This window comes from Pangasianodon hypophthalmus, chromosome 15, assembly GCF_027358585.1.
Source record: "Pangasianodon hypophthalmus isolate fPanHyp1 chromosome 15, fPanHyp1.pri, whole genome shotgun sequence".
NCBI classification, from domain to species: domain Eukaryota; kingdom Metazoa; phylum Chordata; class Actinopteri; order Siluriformes; family Pangasiidae; genus Pangasianodon; species Pangasianodon hypophthalmus.
The window spans coordinates 16,246,377-16,268,113 of NC_069724.1; the positions used below are offsets into that span (position 1 = coordinate 16,246,377).

Consider the following 21,737-nt stretch of genomic DNA (forward strand, 5'->3'; position numbering starts at 1 on the left):
CCGTCCTCTCAAACTTGCATTCATACCCATCCTTTGGGATCAAATGGAAATCTGATTGCATGCCAGTCTTCATCATCTGATATCAGTAAAGCTATTGTCGCTAAATCTGCAGAAATTCCCACAACCATGTTCCAAAATCTAGTGGAAAGCCTTCCCAGAAGAGTGGAGGCTGTTATATCAGCAAATCTATATTAATGGCCATTTGGTTTTGGAATGCGATGTTCAACAAGCACTCTAAGGTGTGATGGTTAGGTGTCCACATACCTTTGCCCACATGGTGTACATTGTACGTATCATTCAAATTTGAGTAAAACCTGGATTATACTGTCATAATTCAATCTGAGTGTGTGATGGATATGCTAATGAGGCCATATAATTTGGATTAGATTTCACTCTGTGTGTGTGTGGTGTGTGTACGTGTGTGTCAGTTGCACATATGTTGGGCAACAGAAAAGACAAGATTTTTATTTCCTACAGGTCCCAACTAGGACAAGAGGTTGCCATGGCAACAGCAAAGGAAATGTGCTATTAAGGGTAGTACACATGCACGCCAGTCCTTCTTTTTCTCTCCCCCCAGTTTCTTGATTTCTGCCTTTCCTTGTATATTTATTTTGGTAGCACATTATAATAAGGCGAATATCCATAGTTAATATATTTGTCTATCTACACTGACCATTAGTTATTACAGCTATAATGGAGTGAAAAGGAGGTTTACTCACATAACCTATATACACATATAATATGGAAACTTAACACTATTTATGCGATCCTGCTAATCGATCTGCTAATTGAAGATATTGATCTGTTGATTAGGCCATTGAATTTATAATTACATTTTAAATGTAAAACTGTTTCATTGTAGTGAGACAGACGAATATGTGCAGGCAATGGAGAAGGGTCTGTTCTACTGACCAGGCCCAAGGACTGTTCTCCCTGAACAATGGAAGAAAAGTGTAGATCATTAGCTTAATTAAACAAGATAGATAGAGATATAGATAAATGCAGAACTCTAGAATTAATCTCTTTCATTGTTCAGGGGATTGGGTTGACACATACCCACACACCAAGCTTCTAATCATACTCTCAGAACATGCTACTGTAACACAGAGAATAAACAAGGCTTCAGGATTCTGCGTCTCTCTCAACTTCCTCTTTCTTTCTTTTCAACTAAATAAACAGAGGCAGATTTTTTCGTCCTACACACATTGCATCATGTTAACTAAATAAGTTCTTGTGTAGGAAGAGGGTCACTGGCATTTATATTTGAGGATGGTTTTTCACAGATTTTCTTAGTCAGCTCACTAACATGATACGATGTTCTAAGATAATTCTGAGAAGTCACATTCATAAAGGATTAGAATATTCACTGTTAGATAAGTGGCTAACATATGCTAACATAAAATGATTTCTCAGAAAATCTTTTTGACGGCAATCATATGACAATGCATGCTAGTTGGCACCCCCCATTTGTCAAACTTATATAAATGCCCATCTGTCCCACTCAGTCCTACTCATCCCATCACACTCAAACACAGCCATCTGTCCCACTCAAAAACACCTATGTCATCCCATTTAGACACACCCATCTGTCCCACTCAGACACACCCATCTGTCCCAGTCAAAAACACACCCATCTGTCCCAGTCAAAGACACACTCATCTCTCCCACTTAATGACACACTCATCTGTCCCAGTCAAAGACACACCAACCTGTCCCACTCAGACATACCCATTTGTCTCACTGAAAGACACACCCATCTATCCCTCTAAAAGACACACCCATCTGTCCCATTCAAAGACACACCCATCTATCCCAGTCAAAGTCATAACCAGCTGTCTCTCTCAGACACACCTATCTGTCCCACTCAAAGACACACCCATCTATCCCAGTCAAAGCCAGACCCATCTGTGTCACACAGTCACACCAATACTTCTGACATGAAGACCATCTGTCTCACACAAATTCACCTCCAATTAAAGACACACCTATACTCCCCACACAAGGACACAACAATCTGTTTTACTCAAAGACAGTCTAATCTGTGATACTCAGAGACACAGCCATCTGTCTCACACAATTCATGTCCATCTGTCTCACACAAAGACATGCCCAACCATCTGACACAATGAATCTCTCCCATATAGTTTAAATCTCTCTTACACATCTTTCCTTCTTTTTCTCTCACTCTGTTAGATTTTTCCTTTGTGTCTACCTTTGTTTCTAGGCTGCTCTTTTACTAACCTTCCTTTTATTTCAACCTTTCATCTATCCCTGTCTCCCAATGCAATGCAGCTTTTGGGTACTACTCACTAACCCTAGTTCCTGAATAAGTAGGTCATTTCTAATAATGCCATCTGCCCCATCAAACCAAGACACGTTTTTGAATCAGACAGATAAAATTAGTATTCCAGCTAATTAGCGCTCTTTGGTACCAGCAGTCTGACGACACACTATAAAACTCAGTCAAATAAACCACAAAAGAACATCTTAAAGCTTTAACACATATAAGAAAAACAATTTCAATAATTATGCATGTACCTCTGGGTGATGGACTGAATTCAGAGTTCAACAATATTTACATGGGAAAAGTTTCTTCCATTCAGAGACGGTTACACATTTACTTAAATTGATTTTCTGGCCAGTCCATTCAGATTATTAAAATTATCTGTATGTAGTACACACTCTCGAGGTTGCCTGACTTTTCTTGGGTAATACAATGTAACAAAAAAGCCAAAGAGACAATTTAAAAATGAAAAATTGTAATAAAAAAGACTAATATGATGAAATACGAATGAGAAGATGACAAGCATTTAAATAAACATCTAGTGTATTACCAATATTGCAAATAATCCTAGTTGTAATCACATCAATCACTGCAAATTTGGTGAAGTTTTACAATATGGTTTCCACCCTCATTATCCGTCAGCTTAACCTGCTGAGATCTGCGATGTCTTACATCCTACATATTCTTCAATAATTTGGCGTAAACACTTTTAAAACTTACTTTAAACTTACTCATCGTCTTGCAAAGAGACAACTGCAAATCTACATTTTTGTAGATGCAAAAAATGTAAAAAACAAGTACTGTTATTTATTCGAGACAGAAGTTAGTTGATTTATAAATAGCAGGATTTCTACTTTTGCATTTTTATTGATTAATCTTATTTCTTCAACACACTTAAGACTACAGTTCCTATCTGTTCTGAAAAATGTTTTAAAACACCACATACATATTTGTAATAGGAGCATTATATTGAATGTTAAACTTAGGTATCAAAAGGGCAAAAGTAGGTGTAGACCTCTGAGAGTTAAAAAATAGCACTTGATCCAGCACACGCTATTTGCATTTTTTTTTTTTATCATTCACAAATTAATGAAGCCTCAGGACTAAATTGAGGTCATGAAATTCATAATGTGTGTGCGGGATGTAGGCTCTTTTAGTGTGCTATTAATCTGCTATTTTGAGTATTCAAAATAAAAAATATTTCTACACTTCCACAAAGAAACATGTCCATGGTTTCAAGGATAAGCTAACCAAGAACTCACCTACTATGCTTACAGCTCTTTAAGTAAGTGCTGTTCATGATTTTATTCATAAAAAATTTGGTCCTTGAGATAAGCAGTGCCTCCAATTAAGATTCTGTCTCCTTTGATGCCCTTCGTGTGGACTTAATATTTCTCCTCGTGCAACAAAAATGGGTTTAAGTCCAAGGTCAGAATTGTTTTAGAACAGGTTTTAGGCAAACACCACGCTTCATATGTAACTCTCATGTAAAATCTGATTAGAAAAAGTCCACAGGCCTGAACACTATAGTATTCTGAGGTCTGAATACCAATGTGCTCAATTTTAGTATTAAATCCTTATTATACATGTTTAACTGAACTATGAATATGGTCCAGATCTTTACAAGGAGCATTTGAATGTGAAAACCAAAACTTAAAAAAAGGAATTATTGTTATATTTCCTAATTTAATTAATTTAATTAGCTTAAATGGTTCTGTTCAGATTATATATATATATATATATATATATATATATATATATATATATGTGTGTGTGTGTGTGTGTGTGTGTGATAATATATAACTGTGAGAAAGTGACCCAGTTGGTTTTTTTATACAGCTGAAAAACACATTACACACACACACACACACACTTTCCACATTTTGTGTGATGGATTGTTACCATCCAATTGGCCTAAAACATTTTATTCATGTGAACAATTACAATGTTTGGTAATTTGGAACATTTTTTGATTTTTTTTAAAATTATAAACATGATTTGAACTGACTCTATGCTTATAAATATACTATTGCTTCAGTAGTACATTATATGTGCATCATACATATGTAAATATATGAATCATGACTATTTTATAACCTTTTATAACCTGAAAACCAAAAACAAAGCAATGTCATTTTTCCTACCCCAAGATTTGTGGGGTGATTTTCTTGTCTGATGCTGACCACACTCCCTTACACGATTGCACATGAGTTAAATCATCTTATTTCTATCAGACATTTCCACTGCACGAGCTCAGAAAGTGAAGTTTTAACTTTCACTTACAGGTCAGAAAACAAATGTTCCCAGTATAGCTACCTGAATTCGCCCAAGTTTGTAATAGTCACATTTTATTTCATTATTATTTATGTATTGACAGATTAGAGAACATATTTAATTATTTATATACTCATTTAGTATATATTTCTCTGCTCTCTGCTGATTTGTCGGACGCGGCTGAGTGTCACATCCGGTCTCTGTGAGGGAGCTTGGAGGCGCGTGCGCGCGCGCGCGTTCTGTTCCTCGCGCTCACTCACAGAAAAGTGAAAAGTTGAGGCAGAAGCTGCAGCAGCTCGCTGTGTGTCTCCTTCACCCACAGACACCCCGAGAGAGCTGTCCACCGGCGGCCACGAGAAGAACCAGAGCAGAGAGAGGGAAGCATAATGCCCAGTGACGACACCGCGACGCAGACTCCAGCTCCTACATCATTCCGCTGCTGAAGAAGAAAGAGAAAAAGCAGGCGAGGAGGAAAGACAGAGCAGTGAGAGGAGAGACGAAGCCGAGCGGAGATGCAGCCCGCGAGTAAGCTCCTGAGCATCATCGTGCTAATGCTGTCGGGCACGAAACTCACGCAAGTACGCCCACCCCTCAAACACGCACGTGCCGCTCTCACATCACGCGTTGTCGGCGCGCGGGAAAGGGCTCGCGGGAGCTCCACGCAGCTCCACGCAGCTCCAACAGCATTAAAGTAGATTACAGCCTACTGCACATCCGCCAGTGCGCGAGAGCAAAAAAAAAACAAATAATGTCTTTTTCAAATCAAAACAAAATCGTGATCTTAAAAATGAAAAAGCAGAGAACTCGCCTAGGACACGCACACTAAACACGTAAGACATGCGGGAAAGGCGGGAGAAAGGTGCACTTTATTCTCAGGGTTAGGTGCAAGTGCACTACTACAGCAGCTATTTCTGATGTGACGTCCATGTAGCAGCCAGCATGCAGCTGTGCTCCTGTCCCCTCACTATTATCCTCCACAGGACATCTTCAAAAGTTCAAACCGAGTTCTGCTGGCATCCTTCTAGACATCTTTTCAACATCGACTGCAGACTTATTTCAGCTCATAGGTCATAGCTACAATAACGTTTTATTTAAAATAAATTCAATTCCACACACTGCCTTTACACTCACTGGCCGCTTTATTCATGTGGCAGAAGCGTGATGCATAAAACAATATAGATAAAAGTTTCAGTTAATGTTCACATCGAACCTCAGAATGGAGAAAAATGTGATATCGGTGAGGCTGACCGTGGCCTGGTTGTTGGTGCCAGATGGGCTGGTTTAATTATTATTATTTTTTTAGAAATATCCTAGGATATTCACGCACAAGAGTCTGTAGGTTTTACACAAAATGATCGAGTGAATGGCAGTTCCGTGGCTGCAAATGCCTTGTTGATGAGAAGGTCAGAGGAGAATGGCCAGACTGGTTCAAGCTGACAGGAAGGCTATGGCTACTCAAATAACCGCTCTTTACAACCATGGTGAGCAGAAAACCATCTCAGAATGCACAACACGTTGAAATGTTCTCTCATCCAAGAACAGGAATCTGAGGCTATAGTGCGGCACAGATTCAACGAAACTGGATAGTTGAAGATTGGAAAAACATCTCCGGGTGTTTTTCCGATCTTCAACTGTTCATTTTCAGTGAGCCTGTGCCTGAGCCTCAGGAGACCAGCAGTCTCTGAAATAATCAATCCAGCCTGTCTGGCACCAACAATTATGTCACAGTCAGAGTCAGTAAGATCACATTTTTCCCCATTCTGATGTTTGATCTGAACATTAGCCGAAGCTCTTGAGTTGTGTCTGCATGATATTATGTGTTGTGCTGACAACAAATGATTGGCTAATTGGATAAATGAATGAATGTGGAGGTGTACAGTTGTTCCTAATAAAGCGACCAGTGAGCGTATATATACTTTACGTCAGGCCATGCTACTGTGGATTATTTTCCTGTAACAGCACACCCTGTTGTGTGTTATTCCTTACTTATATCATTCAGAACTCCTTCCCTTCTATGTTTAAATGTGTTTATCTTTTGGCTGGGCAGTTGGGATGGTGGGCGTGAAATTCCCTGATGAGAATGAGATCCAGAATTGCTTTCAGAAGAAATGTTATTAGAGGGAGTAGGGCATAGTCATGATAGTTAGGCCAAGCACTGGAAAAACTGTGAGGATTGAGAAAGTAAGTGAGAGGGAATTGGTAATGAAAAGCAAAGACACATTTCTATCAGCACTTCACTTTTAAACGAGACGACTATCTCAGACCAAAGTTTTATGTAAGGCATGGCGTGAACCCTTAGATATAAAAGACCTTTTTCTTCTAGGGGTGTACTTCTTATTTCTGACTATATGTGTGTAGTGGCTAGGGAAATCTCTGTGGTCGTCACTGTGGCTGAAACATCTGGCAAACAACAAAAAATAATGAAAAATTCTATCTGTATGCATACTGAATCTACTTTTAAAAGCCATTAGTATGTTAATTAATGTTTTTGGTTACTGTCTAATACTGCACAGGCACAGTAAATAACTGTGCTTTCCTCAAATACTGAATGCCAAAATTTGATCTAGTTGTTTGTTAGCTAAGCCTAATTAATTTAGTTTGTAATCAGATAGGCAGTTTGTAATCAGACGTCTGTCAAATTGCTTGTGATGCTCCTGTGTCATCACATCATAAAAACAGAGAAAAGCACTTATTCACTATAGTTGGCATTGGGCAGTTTTAAGTGTTAAAATGATTTAAAACCCATGAATTTGGGTAATTTAGCCAAAAACAGAACCCTTTGAATTAATCAGATTTTATTTCAGCACCAATGCAGAAATGGCACACGTGACGATTACCTCACGTTTACAATGGGATATATGTAAAGTGTCATTGCTAGACCCTGGCTGTCCTGAGAAAATGAGGATACGGGAGGCAGGCGTGAGAGAGTGTGTGCGAGCCTGTTTATTTTTCTTTCAGCATGGAAGAATATTTGAAAAGAAATGAAACTGTCACTTTCGCATGTACACACACTCTCCGCTTGGCAAAACTTCTCTACTGCAAAAGACACAGTATAAAAAGCATATCATTAATCACACACAGGTTTATGCTCATGGAATCACCTACTTCTCCAAGACACCATCTTCCACACCCCCTCTGCCACACACCGCCACCACCTGACTCGGATGAGGGAATTGTCCAGCCTGCTGCTGACTCCCTCCACTGGAGAGAGAGAAAATCCACATAGCCATCTGTGCCCCTGGCCTGAGGACCTCCTCGGACTTGAAACCTGAAGTGCCAGATACCAGCGAGTGATCCGCGCATTGGCCTCTTTCATGTGTGGTAGAGCCACTGGAGCTGGGCATGGTCTAAACACTGAATGAAGACATGTCCCTACAGATAGTATCAGAGAGTTAGGACCACCCACTTGATGGCCAGGCACACTTTCATGATTGTGATATAGCTGCTATCTTGCACCGGGAGTTTGTGACTGAGGTATAGCACTGGGCGCACTGCCCCCTCGATCACCTGGGACAACTCATTCCCCAGCCCTGTTTTCACTGTGTTTGTCTGTAAAAGAAAAAAAAGGGGGAGAGTCATTCGAAGAATATAAGAGTAGGCCACCACAAAATGCCACTTTTACCTGAATAAAGGCACACTGACATGGCTTGTGCCTTTATGGACTGGATCTGGTGCTCCCTTTTTAGGGAGGTCAGTCAGAAGGCTGGTGACGTCTGAATAATTAGGGAACCGCTATCGCCAGAGCCACAGGGACCATCTATTTCCAGGGTTTTAGGAGTTTCATAGACAACATCACTGAATCCCTTTGTGACCTGCTGTGTGATGGTCCCTCCTCCCAGTTTTCCCGGATGACGTCTAAGATGCTGCAGGGCTTACACCCGCACAGTAATACAAATTGGAAGAACCCTGTGGAGTTCTCCCTGGGACCCCTCGGACTGTGAGTAATAGGAGTTTGAAGCACTTATCCCAATTCCATGCATTGTCATGCACAAACTTACAAATAATAATTTTTAATATTTGACCAGTCGCTGGTACGAATCGACTTAATGCCTAATAATTCATACAGTTCGCCAAGTGTGTGTGACATAAAGGTAGTGCCCTGGTCAATCAGAAACTCTTATATGATCTCGACATGAGAGTTTACTCTGAAGAGTGTCTCCGCAGCCCTGCGTCCTGAGATGAAGCAAAGAAGCACACCTTCGGGGTTTACGTGTTGTGTAATCTAGTAGAACTAATATAAAGCAATGCCATCGGGCACTCTGTTCTAATGGCCTGACGAGTCCATGCCAGTTCTTTCGAAGGGGACCTCAATCAATGGAAAGGGAGCGCAATAATGCTTTTGGGGTTCACCAGCTGACGTTCGCACCATGTTGCACACCACCTGCGTACATCGCAGGGTCTCATTTCCTATCCGCTCCAGAGGAAAATTGCCCAGGGCAATACCCAGGGTTGCGGGGTAGATGGAAATTGATGATGAGTACTTGCGGATATTTGTGAATACTCTCATGCACACACCTAACCTTCACGTGATTGCCTTTTCCAATGGAAAATTTTCTGGTTGACAGAGGTTTGGTTGCAAGCTGAATCCACCAATGCCTCATATATAACCCTCATATATAATATATAATACTCACAGATATGTGGTATGTCTCAGCTCAAACAGGGAAAGCCTGTGGTGCGTCAGGGAGCCAGACCAATGTTCCCACTTGACTGGCCACTGGTCCTGGAAATGTCCATGCTCCTCGCAGCACCAACATGCCTACCCTGAGGAGGGGCCGTATGCCCCAGGATACGCAGCCATGTGATCTTCTACTTGCTGGATCGCCTTGTCCAACACCACTGGTTGGAGGCACTGGACACATGCCAATGTGACAACCCCTCAGGCGTGCAGAAGTGCCTGTTGGTCTGTGGCCTATGTCACCACCTGGGCTTCGAAGCATTAGGACAATACAGTCCTTTATCTGGAGTGATTTGTGCTTTCGTTTTGAACTCTTAATTAACAGACACTTCCTGAAAGCCACGCCCCTTCCCCCAATCTCATCCCTCGCTTTCTGTCATGGTAAATGGAGAATGTTTTGAGTTCATTAATGTGAAATAGAATCTACACTGAAATAGAATCTACAATGTAGAAATAGAATCACTGAAATAGAATCTACAATGTAGACTTAGCTAACATTAGACAAGTTTATATTTAACATCAGTTTACTATAAGTTTTGGCACAAAAAGATTAAATTGGCCTAGAATTGTCAAAACAAACACTTAAAGCAAACAAATAATGTTAATTGTGATGATAATTAGAAAGTGACTAAATACTCTGTTTTTTTTTTCTTTTTGACTGGCATTCTTCTGCTCAACACTGAGCTGCAACAGAGAAGATGTCAGATAAGTAGATATTAGACAACTAGTTTGTAAAAGGATTACATCGAAACGTGCCTAAATATGTATATTTTAACTGTTTATTATGCATTAGTGCAAAATCAGTTAAAAAATCCACCGTCCAGCTGAGTTTTTGCGGTTGCCACAGTTCCCACATTCACAGCTGGTAACAACTTCACAGTTAGCGCGTTAAACAATTAAATTGTTTATCGTGATATTTTAAAATGAAAAATCGTGATCAGGGAAAAATCTGTATCGCACAGGTCTGTTTAACTCTGTATATGACATATGGTATACTGTATTATATATGTTTTTTATTATGTGATATTTAGTGATTATTATAGCAGTTTATTTATTTATTTATTTATGGTCACTTCACACATGACATTTAATCATTCATGTATTAAATTCATTTATACTTTACTCAGAAGAACAATCCCCAATATGTGAACCATGAATATAGGCTGAAATAACTTAAAAAATTGCCTTTATTGCCCAATTACAGGACATACTAAAATACTAATATTTTTGAGAAAATGTCTTAATTAACCACTTTAATTATGTATTATATGTAATAAATCATCATTTAAGTAATTTACTATTTTGAGATATCATCATTTCATGGCTTTTGCTTTTGCCCTGCTGGAAATGAGCTTTCAGTGGTATATTTGCTGCACAATTCTTCAGTAGCATTGTGCCTATAGGTTCGAATTCTAGTTTTCCCCCTCTGCTTTGTTTTTTTTTTTGTTTGTTTTTTTTTATTTTTTTTATTTTACTGAGGTAGAAAGAAACTGTCCGTTTTAGTAGTATTAATAGGAAGTTACCAACTTATGGCTGGAACTGTTCATCAGATGTAAGTCACTCTAAATATCTGAACCTGAACATGTGAGTAATGTAGTAATCTATGTTAGCATCACCTGTTTATTCAATTTGGTGCCAGTCAAAGGAGGTATTTGGATTGCTATTTGTTGAAAGATGTGCTTTTGTGCAAGAAATTTTAGACAAATCAGCAAAGTTACAAATAGCAAAAGTTACAGCGTGAGAGAGTATAGCCTATATGTTGTAACATATTTCAGCGCTTTATCTTTTTAAGATTCCATGTAATTTTAAAGTTACTGGAAAATGTGCTGGAGGATGGGTTGGGGCTTTGGCTTTGATTTGCTGCAGGTCAAATAGTTGGGTGGATAGAAAGTTAACTAATGTTGGCCATGTTCAGGTAAGGGAACATGACTAATATTACCCATTGATGAGCAAACTAGTGCAATTATTTATTCCTCACTAATTCTGTTTCACAATTTTTCAGCATAAGGAGTAGGGGATCATTTCGAACACAGCATGAGAGAAGAGGGGAATCATTCCGTTACTCAATTTGAGTGACAACTGAGTGGGCTGTGGGTATATGCAGTATATATATTTAGGCTCGGTGAATAAATAGATAGATGGGAGGATGGCCTGACTGAATTACTGGATGGGGTTATGACATACTTGAAACTATTCTGCTGGGTTTTTTGGTTTTCATGCCACAGATTTGTTATACCATCCCAGCCTAATCTGAACATTAAAATGCATTTTCCCTCCCTTGCTATCATAAAAACCACAATGCTCTGACATAATTACGAGCCCGTGACGAAAAGGGAGCCATTACATCAATAATTAAATTCAATAAAAATGGACAAATTAATTTATAAGACTGCAGGAGTAGTTTCTTTTTTTTATTTGTTTTTTTCTTTCACAGCACTTCACAGCACTCTGCACACCATTTTGCAGATTCCACATGAATAAATAAAGACTAGCCTTTGATTTAAATTAAAGGATGAGGCAATTGAAAGCGCTTCCATTTCAGTTTTCTTTTACAGCAGAAAAAGACTGCTTTAGACAAGATGATGCATTGGTGATAAACTATAAAAGCTGTTAATGATGATGAATGTGTGATGAATATTTATACTGCTATCACAGTGTGGACTTTCATTAAAAAAATACATCAAACATAGCTTTTGCTGTAGGGAATGCAAGTAGGGGATGGAGGCTACATGATACATACACACGTACGTACACACACATACAAAGTCAGCTCAATAGTTATTATAAATAGTTATTATAAATAGTTATTTAGCTACCTACCACAGTATATTGGAGTTGACATTAAATAATAAATATGAGCTCAAAATGCAGACGTCCAGCTTTAATTTGTTTTAATTTTATGTACATCCAAATATTGTAGGAATTTTAGCACAGTTGGCTGCTCAGCTGTTCCATGGCCAGGTGTGTGTTATTCAGTCATTATTTCACAGTTGTATCTGTGTCAAAGTCAACAGTCAAGAGAAGACTTCGTCAGAGTAAATACAGAGGGTTTACCACAAGTTGGAAACCACTGGCACATCTCAAAAACTTGAAGACCAGATTAGAATTTGCCACAAACCTCTAAATATACCAGTACAGTTCTGGAACAACATGCTATGGACAGATGATACAAAGATCAACTTGTACCAGAATAATTGGAACAGAAGAGTATAGAGAAGGGAAGTAACTGCTCATGATCCAAAAACATACCACCTCGTTTTATGCTGTGGGCACGTATGCAACTGGAACTGGTTCCCTTGTGTTTATTGATGATGTAACTGCTGACAAAAGCAGCAGGATGAATTCAGAGGTGTATAGTGCTATATTATCTGCTCCGATTCTGTCACTTGCTTCAAAACATGTTGGACAGTGCTTCACAGTGAAATGACCCGAAACATACTTTGAAAGCAACCCAAGATTTTTTTTAAGCATAGAAGTAGAATGTTGTGCAATGGCCAAGTCAGTCACCAGATCTGAATCTAATTGAGCATGCATTTCATTGCTAAAGGCAAAAATGAAGGCACAACTCTCCAAGGACAAGCATGAACTGAAGACAGCTGCAGTAAAGGTCTGGCACAGCATCACCAGGGAAGGAACTCGGTGTCTGGTGGTGTCTATGGGTTCCAGACTTCAGGAAGACATTGACTGCGAAAGATTTGTAACCAAGTAATAAAAGGTTGTCAAATTACTTTTGGTCCCTTAAAAAAGGGTGACGACATATAAAAAGTGCTGTAATTCCCACACTGTTCACCCAATTTGGATGTCAAATTAAAGCCAAAAGTCTGCACTTCGTCATATACATAATTTAATTTCAACTCCAATTTAATGTGGTAGAGAGATGAGGAAATTATAACTTTGTCAATTTCTAAATATTTATGGACCTGACTGTACTGGAAAAAAAAAAAAAATTTTTTAATTGAGGTGATAAAAGATGGGCCGACTTGAAAAAGCCATCCAGAGGGCAGCGAGTGTCTATTTACAGTAATATCATTGTTAAAGAGTTTGCAGAATACACAGTTATCATAAACACATTTTTATGGCTGGTTTCTACTCACCTGGCCAAAACCAACTTTTGGTACAATTATTTCAAAAGTCTCCTTTGCAAGTCATTGTCACTGATGAATAGTGATGATTACTGCTTTTTCCCCAATTTCTCTTGAACTTATTGTTCCTCATATCCCTCTGTTCTTATGTTATCTTGCTCTTGAATTCTCACACATCACATCTTTTTTAACTGTTTCTCTCTCTCTTTTGGTCTCTCTGTTTCCATTCTAGATTGCTTCACTGGCACAACTATTCCATCTGGTATATTTCTTCTTTACATATTTCAATTTTAATTCTTTACAGCTCACAAGTATGAAGTCATGTTGTTCTGGGGCTTGGAGCTTGTTCAGAAGAGTTCAGAAGCACTCGGAGTCTGCAAGATGCGCTGGAAATTTTGACTGGAACCAGATCCTGTGGTCAGATGAGAGAAACTAGAGCTTTTTAGCAGCAAAGTGGGGTTGGTGTAAAAAGATAAATAAATAAAATGATCTTTATACAGAAAAGACCCCACTGTTAATTATGGTGGAAGATCTATGATGTTGTGGGGTTGTTTTTCTGCCAAAGGCCCTAGGAACCATGTTAGGACATGGCATCATGGACATGGAATTAACAGGAGATTTTAAATGAAAATCTGGCTGCAATATGGGTTGTGGTCGGATCTTCCAGTAGAGCAGTGGTTCAAAACATTCATACAATTCCATGCAAAAAAAGGTTCAACAGAATCAAGTTCTTCCACACAGCCGTCCAGGCTCCTACTGATAACCTGTGGGACGAACTGAAGAGGAGAGTCCACATGAGAGTGTGTATAGAGGTGTGGTCTCAGATTCTTTGCTCTGTATTCTCCGCAAGCATTATAGGAGAAGAGTCAGTGTTGTTATGGTGGCAAAAAGAGCCCAAAGTACTAAATGCAGGGGAAATTTTTGATAAGGGCGTTTTATTTTCACTGAACACATTTATTTCAGTTAAAGCGTAGATTTCTGTCTTATTTTAAGTCTGAGATTAATGAACCATAAAGACATTTTTTTCATAACTTCTTTTTATTTATTATTATTTTTTTTAATCCCATCTTTACTTAGAGTGCCAGTAATTCTGGAGATTACTATACTGTGGCTTGTGGTTACTTTGCACCAACTAATTGATGCAGTTGGTGGTTTTGGACAACGCTGGACTTTCTGATGGACTGTATCTTGACACGCTATTTGGAGTACAGTGTGCATGCTCTGTTGATCGTGCTACTTTGTGTAAAAGGCTGCTGCACTGATATACGTGGTCAGTGATGTAACACTAATCCAGGCAATTAATTACTGAAAGGTTTTTCAGTTCTGCAGCATGATGTACTGAATCAGTCAGGTTCAGTACTGCACAGTGCTGTTAATGGCGACTAGAGGGCGATCGAGTCATTCTGATGCACTTGCACTCCAGTGCAACTGTTCCTGTTTTTCTTCACGCGAGGTACATATCAGTGCATGAATGTTCTTAAAGCGTTATTTACTGTTAATTATGTCAGGATTTCCGTTAAAATGAAGATCATCTGTGTCATTCGGGGGATCATTGCCACCTGTGTACTGAGGCTGGGTTTTCCGGAAATAAAACATTCCTTCTAATATGAGCTGTAACTGAATTACTGTGTACCTTCGTTCTCAATTAATATTAATGCATAGCCACACCCACAGTTTTGCATATAGAATGTAAAATAGAGTAGCATGTTAACACGTGTTTGGCTGGACGCCAGTAAAGCACCCCGCGAGCACTAAAGGAAATGAAACGTGACCTTGGCTGTGCACGCTGCGTCGGCGCTGGAGTACGAGGTCTCGCGCGGCTGGCGAGGGCGTGGTGCAGTAGTAGCCCTGACGTCATTGCACATCAGTTATTAATAAAGGGGCGCGCGACGGCGCATTCTTCTCCTCAGTCAGCGCGGGAAGGAGCTCGCTCGCGCGCCCCAGAGGTTCAGCAGTAAAAACTGAAGGATTGACAGGACGGTGAGAGAAATAGAAGCCTGCACATTTCACGTGTACTGTTTTACTGTCACGCACGCGCTCCCGAGACGTAAAAATAAAAAAAAATATCGCACCATGGCACCTGGCGGTTTGGACACAGATGAGCAGAAGACGGCGACTCTAAAGCGCGAGGCTCTCCCAGGCGTTTTGACGGTGCTCCGGTAGCGCGCGCGGTGGCATGCATGCATGAATGAATGAATGAATGAATGAGCTGCAAGCGCAAAGATGTCGGTGCCTCTGCTGAAGATCGGCGTGGTGCTCAGCACGATGGCCATGATCACCAACTGGATGTCGCAGACGCTCCCATCACTCGTGGGCCTCAATGGCACGGCGCTGAGCGCGGCGCGGAGCGCTTACCCACACCGAAGCTTAGGAGTAAGTGCTCAAGCCTGTCCTCCTTCTCCACAAGGGAAACATCTACATATCCATCCATCCATCCATTCATCTATCTACCTATCCATCTATCTGTCCATCCATCTATCCATCTATCCCTCTATCCATCTGTCTATCCATCTATCCATCCATCCCTCTATCCATCTGTCTGTCTATCTATCCAGCCATCAATCCATCTATCTATCCATCTATCTAGCAAAAGTAATCGTGCGTCCCGTGGTGGCTGCCTTTTGTGTCCGTGTGCCTTTTTTCTTCGGTTTCTTTCTCTTTCTTTCTGTTTATTCCTTTCAAAGTGGCTTTGTGTTATGAGCAGAGGCTGGTCTGGCTGGAAACTTGCACAAGGTTTCTCTAGAGAAGAGCAGAGTTTGACTTTACCAGCAATGAACATTTTAAAGTATAAAACAGCATAAATGATAACCATATGTTGAAAGTAACATACAGTGTGTTACACACATCTGTGACCAGTAGGCTATCTGATGTTACTTCTCACACAGCCACTATGTTATCAGCACAGATGTGTGCAGAGTGTAACAGATGTCAGCCTATTCAGAAGCTTTGCCTACAGATGTTTAACAGTGTAAGAGTATAAATAATGATAGTATTCGTTTATAAGTGTTTCTAATTTGATCAGTTAAAAGCATCCTACTCGTCTGATTTGTCATTGACAATTAATGCCATTTAATTAGCTTTTAATTGCAACATTCGTTCTAATGGCATAAATACTTTGACATTGACAAATGTATTGTTATTTTAGCTGTCTGCTACAGTATACTGGAGTTGAAATTAAATAATAATTTCACTTATATGTAAGCAGATAAAAGGTCTAGAGTTGATTTCAAGTGTGCCATTTGGAATCTGTTGCTGTTAATTCTCAATATCTGGTGCTTTTAACTCTGAGTATCTTAGTAAGTCCACAAACAGCTGTCACTACCAGTGAAGCAAGCCATCATTAGCCTGAAAAATCCAAACAATCCTATCAGAGACATAGCAAAAATATCATATGTTGCCAAATCAACTATTTGGTATATTCCTAAAGAAAGAATGCACTGGTGAGCTCAGGAACGCCAAAAGGACCGGAAGATGACGGAAAACAGATGTGGTGGATGACAATAGAATTCTTTCCCTGGTGATGGAAAAACCCCTTTCCCAATGGTTGTCTAGATCAACAACACCCTCCAGGAGTGTCGAAGTCTACAGTCAAGAGAAATACAGAGAGTTTATCACATGATGTAAACCACTGAACAGGAAGATCAGGTTTATATTAAAAAGATTTAATAAAAAAGCCTGTACAGCTCTGGAACAACATCCTATGGACAGATAAGGCAAAGATCGGCTTGCACCAGAATGATGGGAAGAGAAGAGTATGAAGAAATGCAGGAACTGCTCATGATCTGAAGTGTGCCACTTATGGAGTGGGCATTTATGGCTGCTAATGGAACTGGTTCCCTTATATTTATTGATGACGTGACTGCTCCTTAAACACAGCAGGATGAATTATGAAGTGTATAGTACTATATTATATTATTGCTCATATCAAATGTGCTGTAATTTCTACACCATTTACCCGATTTGGACGTAAATAATCTTACATTAAAGCTGAAAGTCTGCACTTTGAGCTTCTATTCATTATTTAATTATAACTCCAATATATTATGGTAGACAGCTATAATAACAATAACTTTGTCAATGTCCAAATATTTAAGGATCTGACTGTATATGAAAGCAAAATGTACTTGTGATGTTAGATAAATATTAAGGTATTAGTTAGTGTGCAGAATGTCCAAAACGTTACATCATGCTAGCCTACAGTTTAGAATTCTCACAGTATCATATATCACAGTATAATTGGATGTCCCTCAAGAAACGTATTTACTGACAGAGATAAAATATCTTTAATTAAAGCAAACAATAATTAGGTCAACCTTTTAACCCTAGACACTAAAAGTCATGTTTTTTTGCATTGCTCAGTCAGAATTCACTTTCATTCTGTCACATCACATTGTGGGTGGATTATGTGTAATACGCTGTTTTTTTTAATGTGTTCTATACCAGTATAATGATATGGATAAAAGCTACACTTCTTGAACAGTTACCACAGGTATACTGGCTTTACCATAATCCCTCCCACACATACTACTACTATGTATCACTACTGTTGTATTGAAGAATAACAGATAAGCTGACAAGACAAAACCTACTATTTTATGGTGCTAGCTATATAGTCATTAACTTGCAGTCTAGATTTAGCCACTTTCTCGCAACTGTTGTAGTAACCTATGTCTGAGTGCTAACTTGTATTAGCCTATTAACAAACCTTTAAGTGACTGGTGATGTTAGGTGGGTTTCTCCTGTTTTGGTTATTCTGCTGTCATGTGACACATGCAGTGGTGCTTTTTATACCTCTACCACCAAATGTGAATCAGTCAATGATTCAGTGTCAAATTCACATTTACAAAACACAACTAAACACATTTACATGTTGACACATCTAAATTGCCTGTATTTTAGGAGGAGGTTCTCATGTGCGCAGGTGCGATTATCAATGTTATTTGGTTCCTTTGTTGCTTATAATACTTTACTTACTATACTTGCTATACTTATTAAAGACATTGATATTCATTTTGATTAACAACAAATCAAGCATTTTTAAGGTTGTTAAAATATTATGCTCAGATATGCCCACACTCCAACCAGATGTAAGTTTGATCGTAGACACAATAAAGATGAAATTGATGATGAAAAATGAAATTGTAGGATGAATAAGGAAAAAGTCAGTGGAATAGGCATACACTCATTTTATGCTAAGATTTGACCTTACTCAACTTAGATGACTACATACTTGTAATCTCATAACCCACTGAAAAGATTATACAGTACATACAGTCAGGTGACCAATTAAATGGAAAACCTGTAACTCTGTTATGGTGTGAGGGCATTTTGCTGGCATGGTTTGGGTCCATTTGTCCCCTTAGAGGAAAGGGTCACTGCAAATCAATACAAAGTTGTTCTGACAGATTTTCAACCCAACTGAGCTCCTATGGCACATTTTTGTGCAACTTGTTAGACAGCAATCTCCTCCACCACCATCATCAAATCACTAATTGTGACTTGCAGAATCTATGCCAAGGTGCACTGAAGCTTTTCTGGTAGACCAACACTTTCATTACTACCACATTCTCTTGTTCTTGCCAAAGAATTCTCTGTTCTATATAGTATAGTGAAAGTATATATAGAATTTGTTACTTCATATACTATGCATGAACTACTTCTAAACTCGTGAGTACTTATTGCATATTTAGGATTTCTGAAGAATACTCTTTGACTTTGAAGTACATGGGAAATTACACATTAAAATGCCCCTAAAATCAAAATGGCTTTTTCAGAGTTTTTGTCCTTGTCCTTTAGAGTCATGGACACAAATATGATTTTGGATAGTTTTCTCAGTGTAATTTTATACTTCCAGGAATACGATTAAAAAGATTTGATGATTCACAACTTCATGATCATCCAATTAAATGCTCTCTAGAACCATATATATTCCACCCTCATAGCCAGGTCTCGCTCTAGTCTAGTAACGTCTGAGCTTGTTAGCAGCAAACATGGCTTGGCAGTGCATTTTTTGCTGTGTGTCTTCCTGCACACTCTTCACTTTTCCAGCTGTCACTTGGTTGAGGATAAATATGGTTGCAGTTTTTTTGGTTTTGATGAGGGAGGAATTTGTACAAAGTCGCTGTCATGTGGCAGCCGTTTCTGAGTTTTTGTCAACCTGGCGCTCTTCAGTGCTGTTCTCCATATTTAGCTAGCTCACGAAGCTACTGACAGGTTTGTGTAGATTCTGTGGTGTGGCTGTTGTGTAAGTCAGTCAAGCAGTTCAACACGACGTCACTCTGACTTCCTGTTTCATAAGAAAATATGGACCATACATAATCAATTCACAGCTAAGAAGCCATTTCATGGGAACTTTAAGCTGATTGTAAGATTGGGAAAGAAGCCATAGATAGTTCCATCCATGTCATACAAAAGCTACTGGTCTGTGAAGTTGATGTTGCTTTCTTTGACACATGAAGCTACTGCTTTTTTTGAGAGAGGAAGATGGATATCACTATAGGATCACCAGGATTGAAAGGCACAATATATTGACCTGTCCAGTTAATATGAATTTCATCGAAATCTCTTCTCCAAATACAGTTTATGTATATGGTATTCTGAGCATACTGTATACTGAACATTAAACTGGATTAAACCTTGTTTACATAAAAACCTAATGAATCATTTAATCTCTACCCAAATATTTAATAGACTCAGAAATATTTACTATATAAACATCACCTTAGCACCTACTGAACAGCTAATTATACCTGAAAATGATAGCAATCCAAAAGTAAACTCTGGGTATACTTGTGGAATTGTCTCCATGTACATTTAAGTAAACAGGTACACTTGTAGTTTACTGGAATGATTTTTTTTGTACAGGTGTCTGTGTGTGTGTGTGTGTGTGTATTGGGGAAAACAAAGTCTTCTCTTGAGCACAAGGATTCATTTATCAAATGAGCTTTATTTTCAAGGATGTGAAACAGATGCTTTTGGTGTGGTGTGTGATTTGGTTGAGTATTTGTGATAATCTCATTCTGCTGAACAAGACGAAATCCAGTTCTATATCTGTCAATCAAGCATTCCAAGAATACACACCCTTATGACACGAAGTATTACCGCTACTGTTCTCACACAGGCACATGGATAAGAATACACTTGTCACAATAAGTATACTCTGATTGTTATAAGAGAAATAATTACGATTAACAATTAAATTTGATGTCTTTTTTTATTGGGCTTATAATATAAGCCGAATAATTAAGCAGTAGCATTTCTTTGGCTATAAATTGAATCACAGTGTCTGTTAATGCGAGCCATCTGGTACTGTCATGTTGATATTTAGCTGCTTGCCTGAAAGCCTCCAGAATGAACATTTGCTGGGAAGGAATGCCAGATGCTGTTTTAGTGGCTTTGTACGTATTTGACTTAAAAACCAAAATTGTGGTTGTATTTTGGTTTTAAGTTATATATGTATACATGGTGGTGAGTTTGAGTTTCCAACAAGGCCTAAAAATTATGTTCATTTCACCACCGGTGCACATATTTAATTTAACCCTTTGGCTGTTTTTGTATGCTTTTCATTTTGATTACATATAAAATCTTTAAACATACCACGCAGGTGTCTGGTATCCTTTTTTTCTAGCACAACCTTGCTCATATGATCTGATCATTTTTTCCCCTCTGAAACATACTCTATCAACTTAAAAACAAACAAAAACTCCCCAGAAATTCATATTTAGAAAATGATGCTTATTATAAAGCTGTAAAATTAGGTCTACTTAACATGATAAAATAGCAGATTAAGGCAGCAAGGATCCCATCAGAAAGGATGGGTGTTAGTAAGAAAACATCTACAATATGGCTACAAAGTTTTAAACCTTGCTTAAGCTGTATTTTTTTCTTTGTGTGGATGATGCGAGAAATGAAGTGAATATTACCTGATAGATCATCTGTTTGGTATGAGTGCATTATACACAGCAACGGGTGCTGCTTTCAGGTAGTTGAATGGTGTTCAGGTCATTTACTTGCCTTAATTCTACTGAAGAAAACTGTACAGACTGGACAAAGAAATAAGTACAAATGGCACTAGACACTGCTTTCTTGTATGTAAAGTATTGAAAATTGGATATTACATATCATCATTCTTTATAGTTTAAAAATGCGTTATGAATTTGGGGAAATTTCTTTGCTCTGCTGCGCTGTCTCGAAAAGAGGAACATTTGGCTTGTTATAACCATTTCCCTGAATGAATCTGTAGGTCTCTGAGAGACGCAGGGTTTGATGGTGAAGTTGATGGTAGATGGCAGGGAAATGTCGTTTGACGTAATGTGAGCAGATGGGACTTTGCGTAAGCTTCTGTTTGTGCGTGTGTGTGCGTGTGTGTGTGCGTGTGTGCATGAGAGAGAGTGTACACATGCCAGTATGTGTATGTATA

At 38.8% G+C, this 21,737-nt stretch overlaps 1 protein-coding gene across 2 annotated transcripts in view; it reads left to right on the plus strand.

Moving 5' to 3' along the window:
• The first annotated feature begins 4,719 nt into the window (after positions 1 to 4,719).
• olfm1b (olfactomedin 1b) overlaps positions 4,720 to 21,737 on the plus strand; it is a 36,555-nt gene continuing 19,537 nt past the window's right edge. Inside the window, exon 1 of one of the 2 annotated variants that reach the window (XM_034311188.2) lies at positions 4,720 to 5,136. In XM_034311188.2, the coding sequence (XP_034167079.2) occupies positions 5,071 to 5,136 (66 nt within the window). In that variant the 5' untranslated portion in view covers positions 4,720 to 5,070. Of the gene's footprint in view, positions 5,137 to 13,293; positions 15,692 to 21,737 lie in introns of those variants that run through there. The other variant, XM_026929304.3, reaches the window with a different exon arrangement.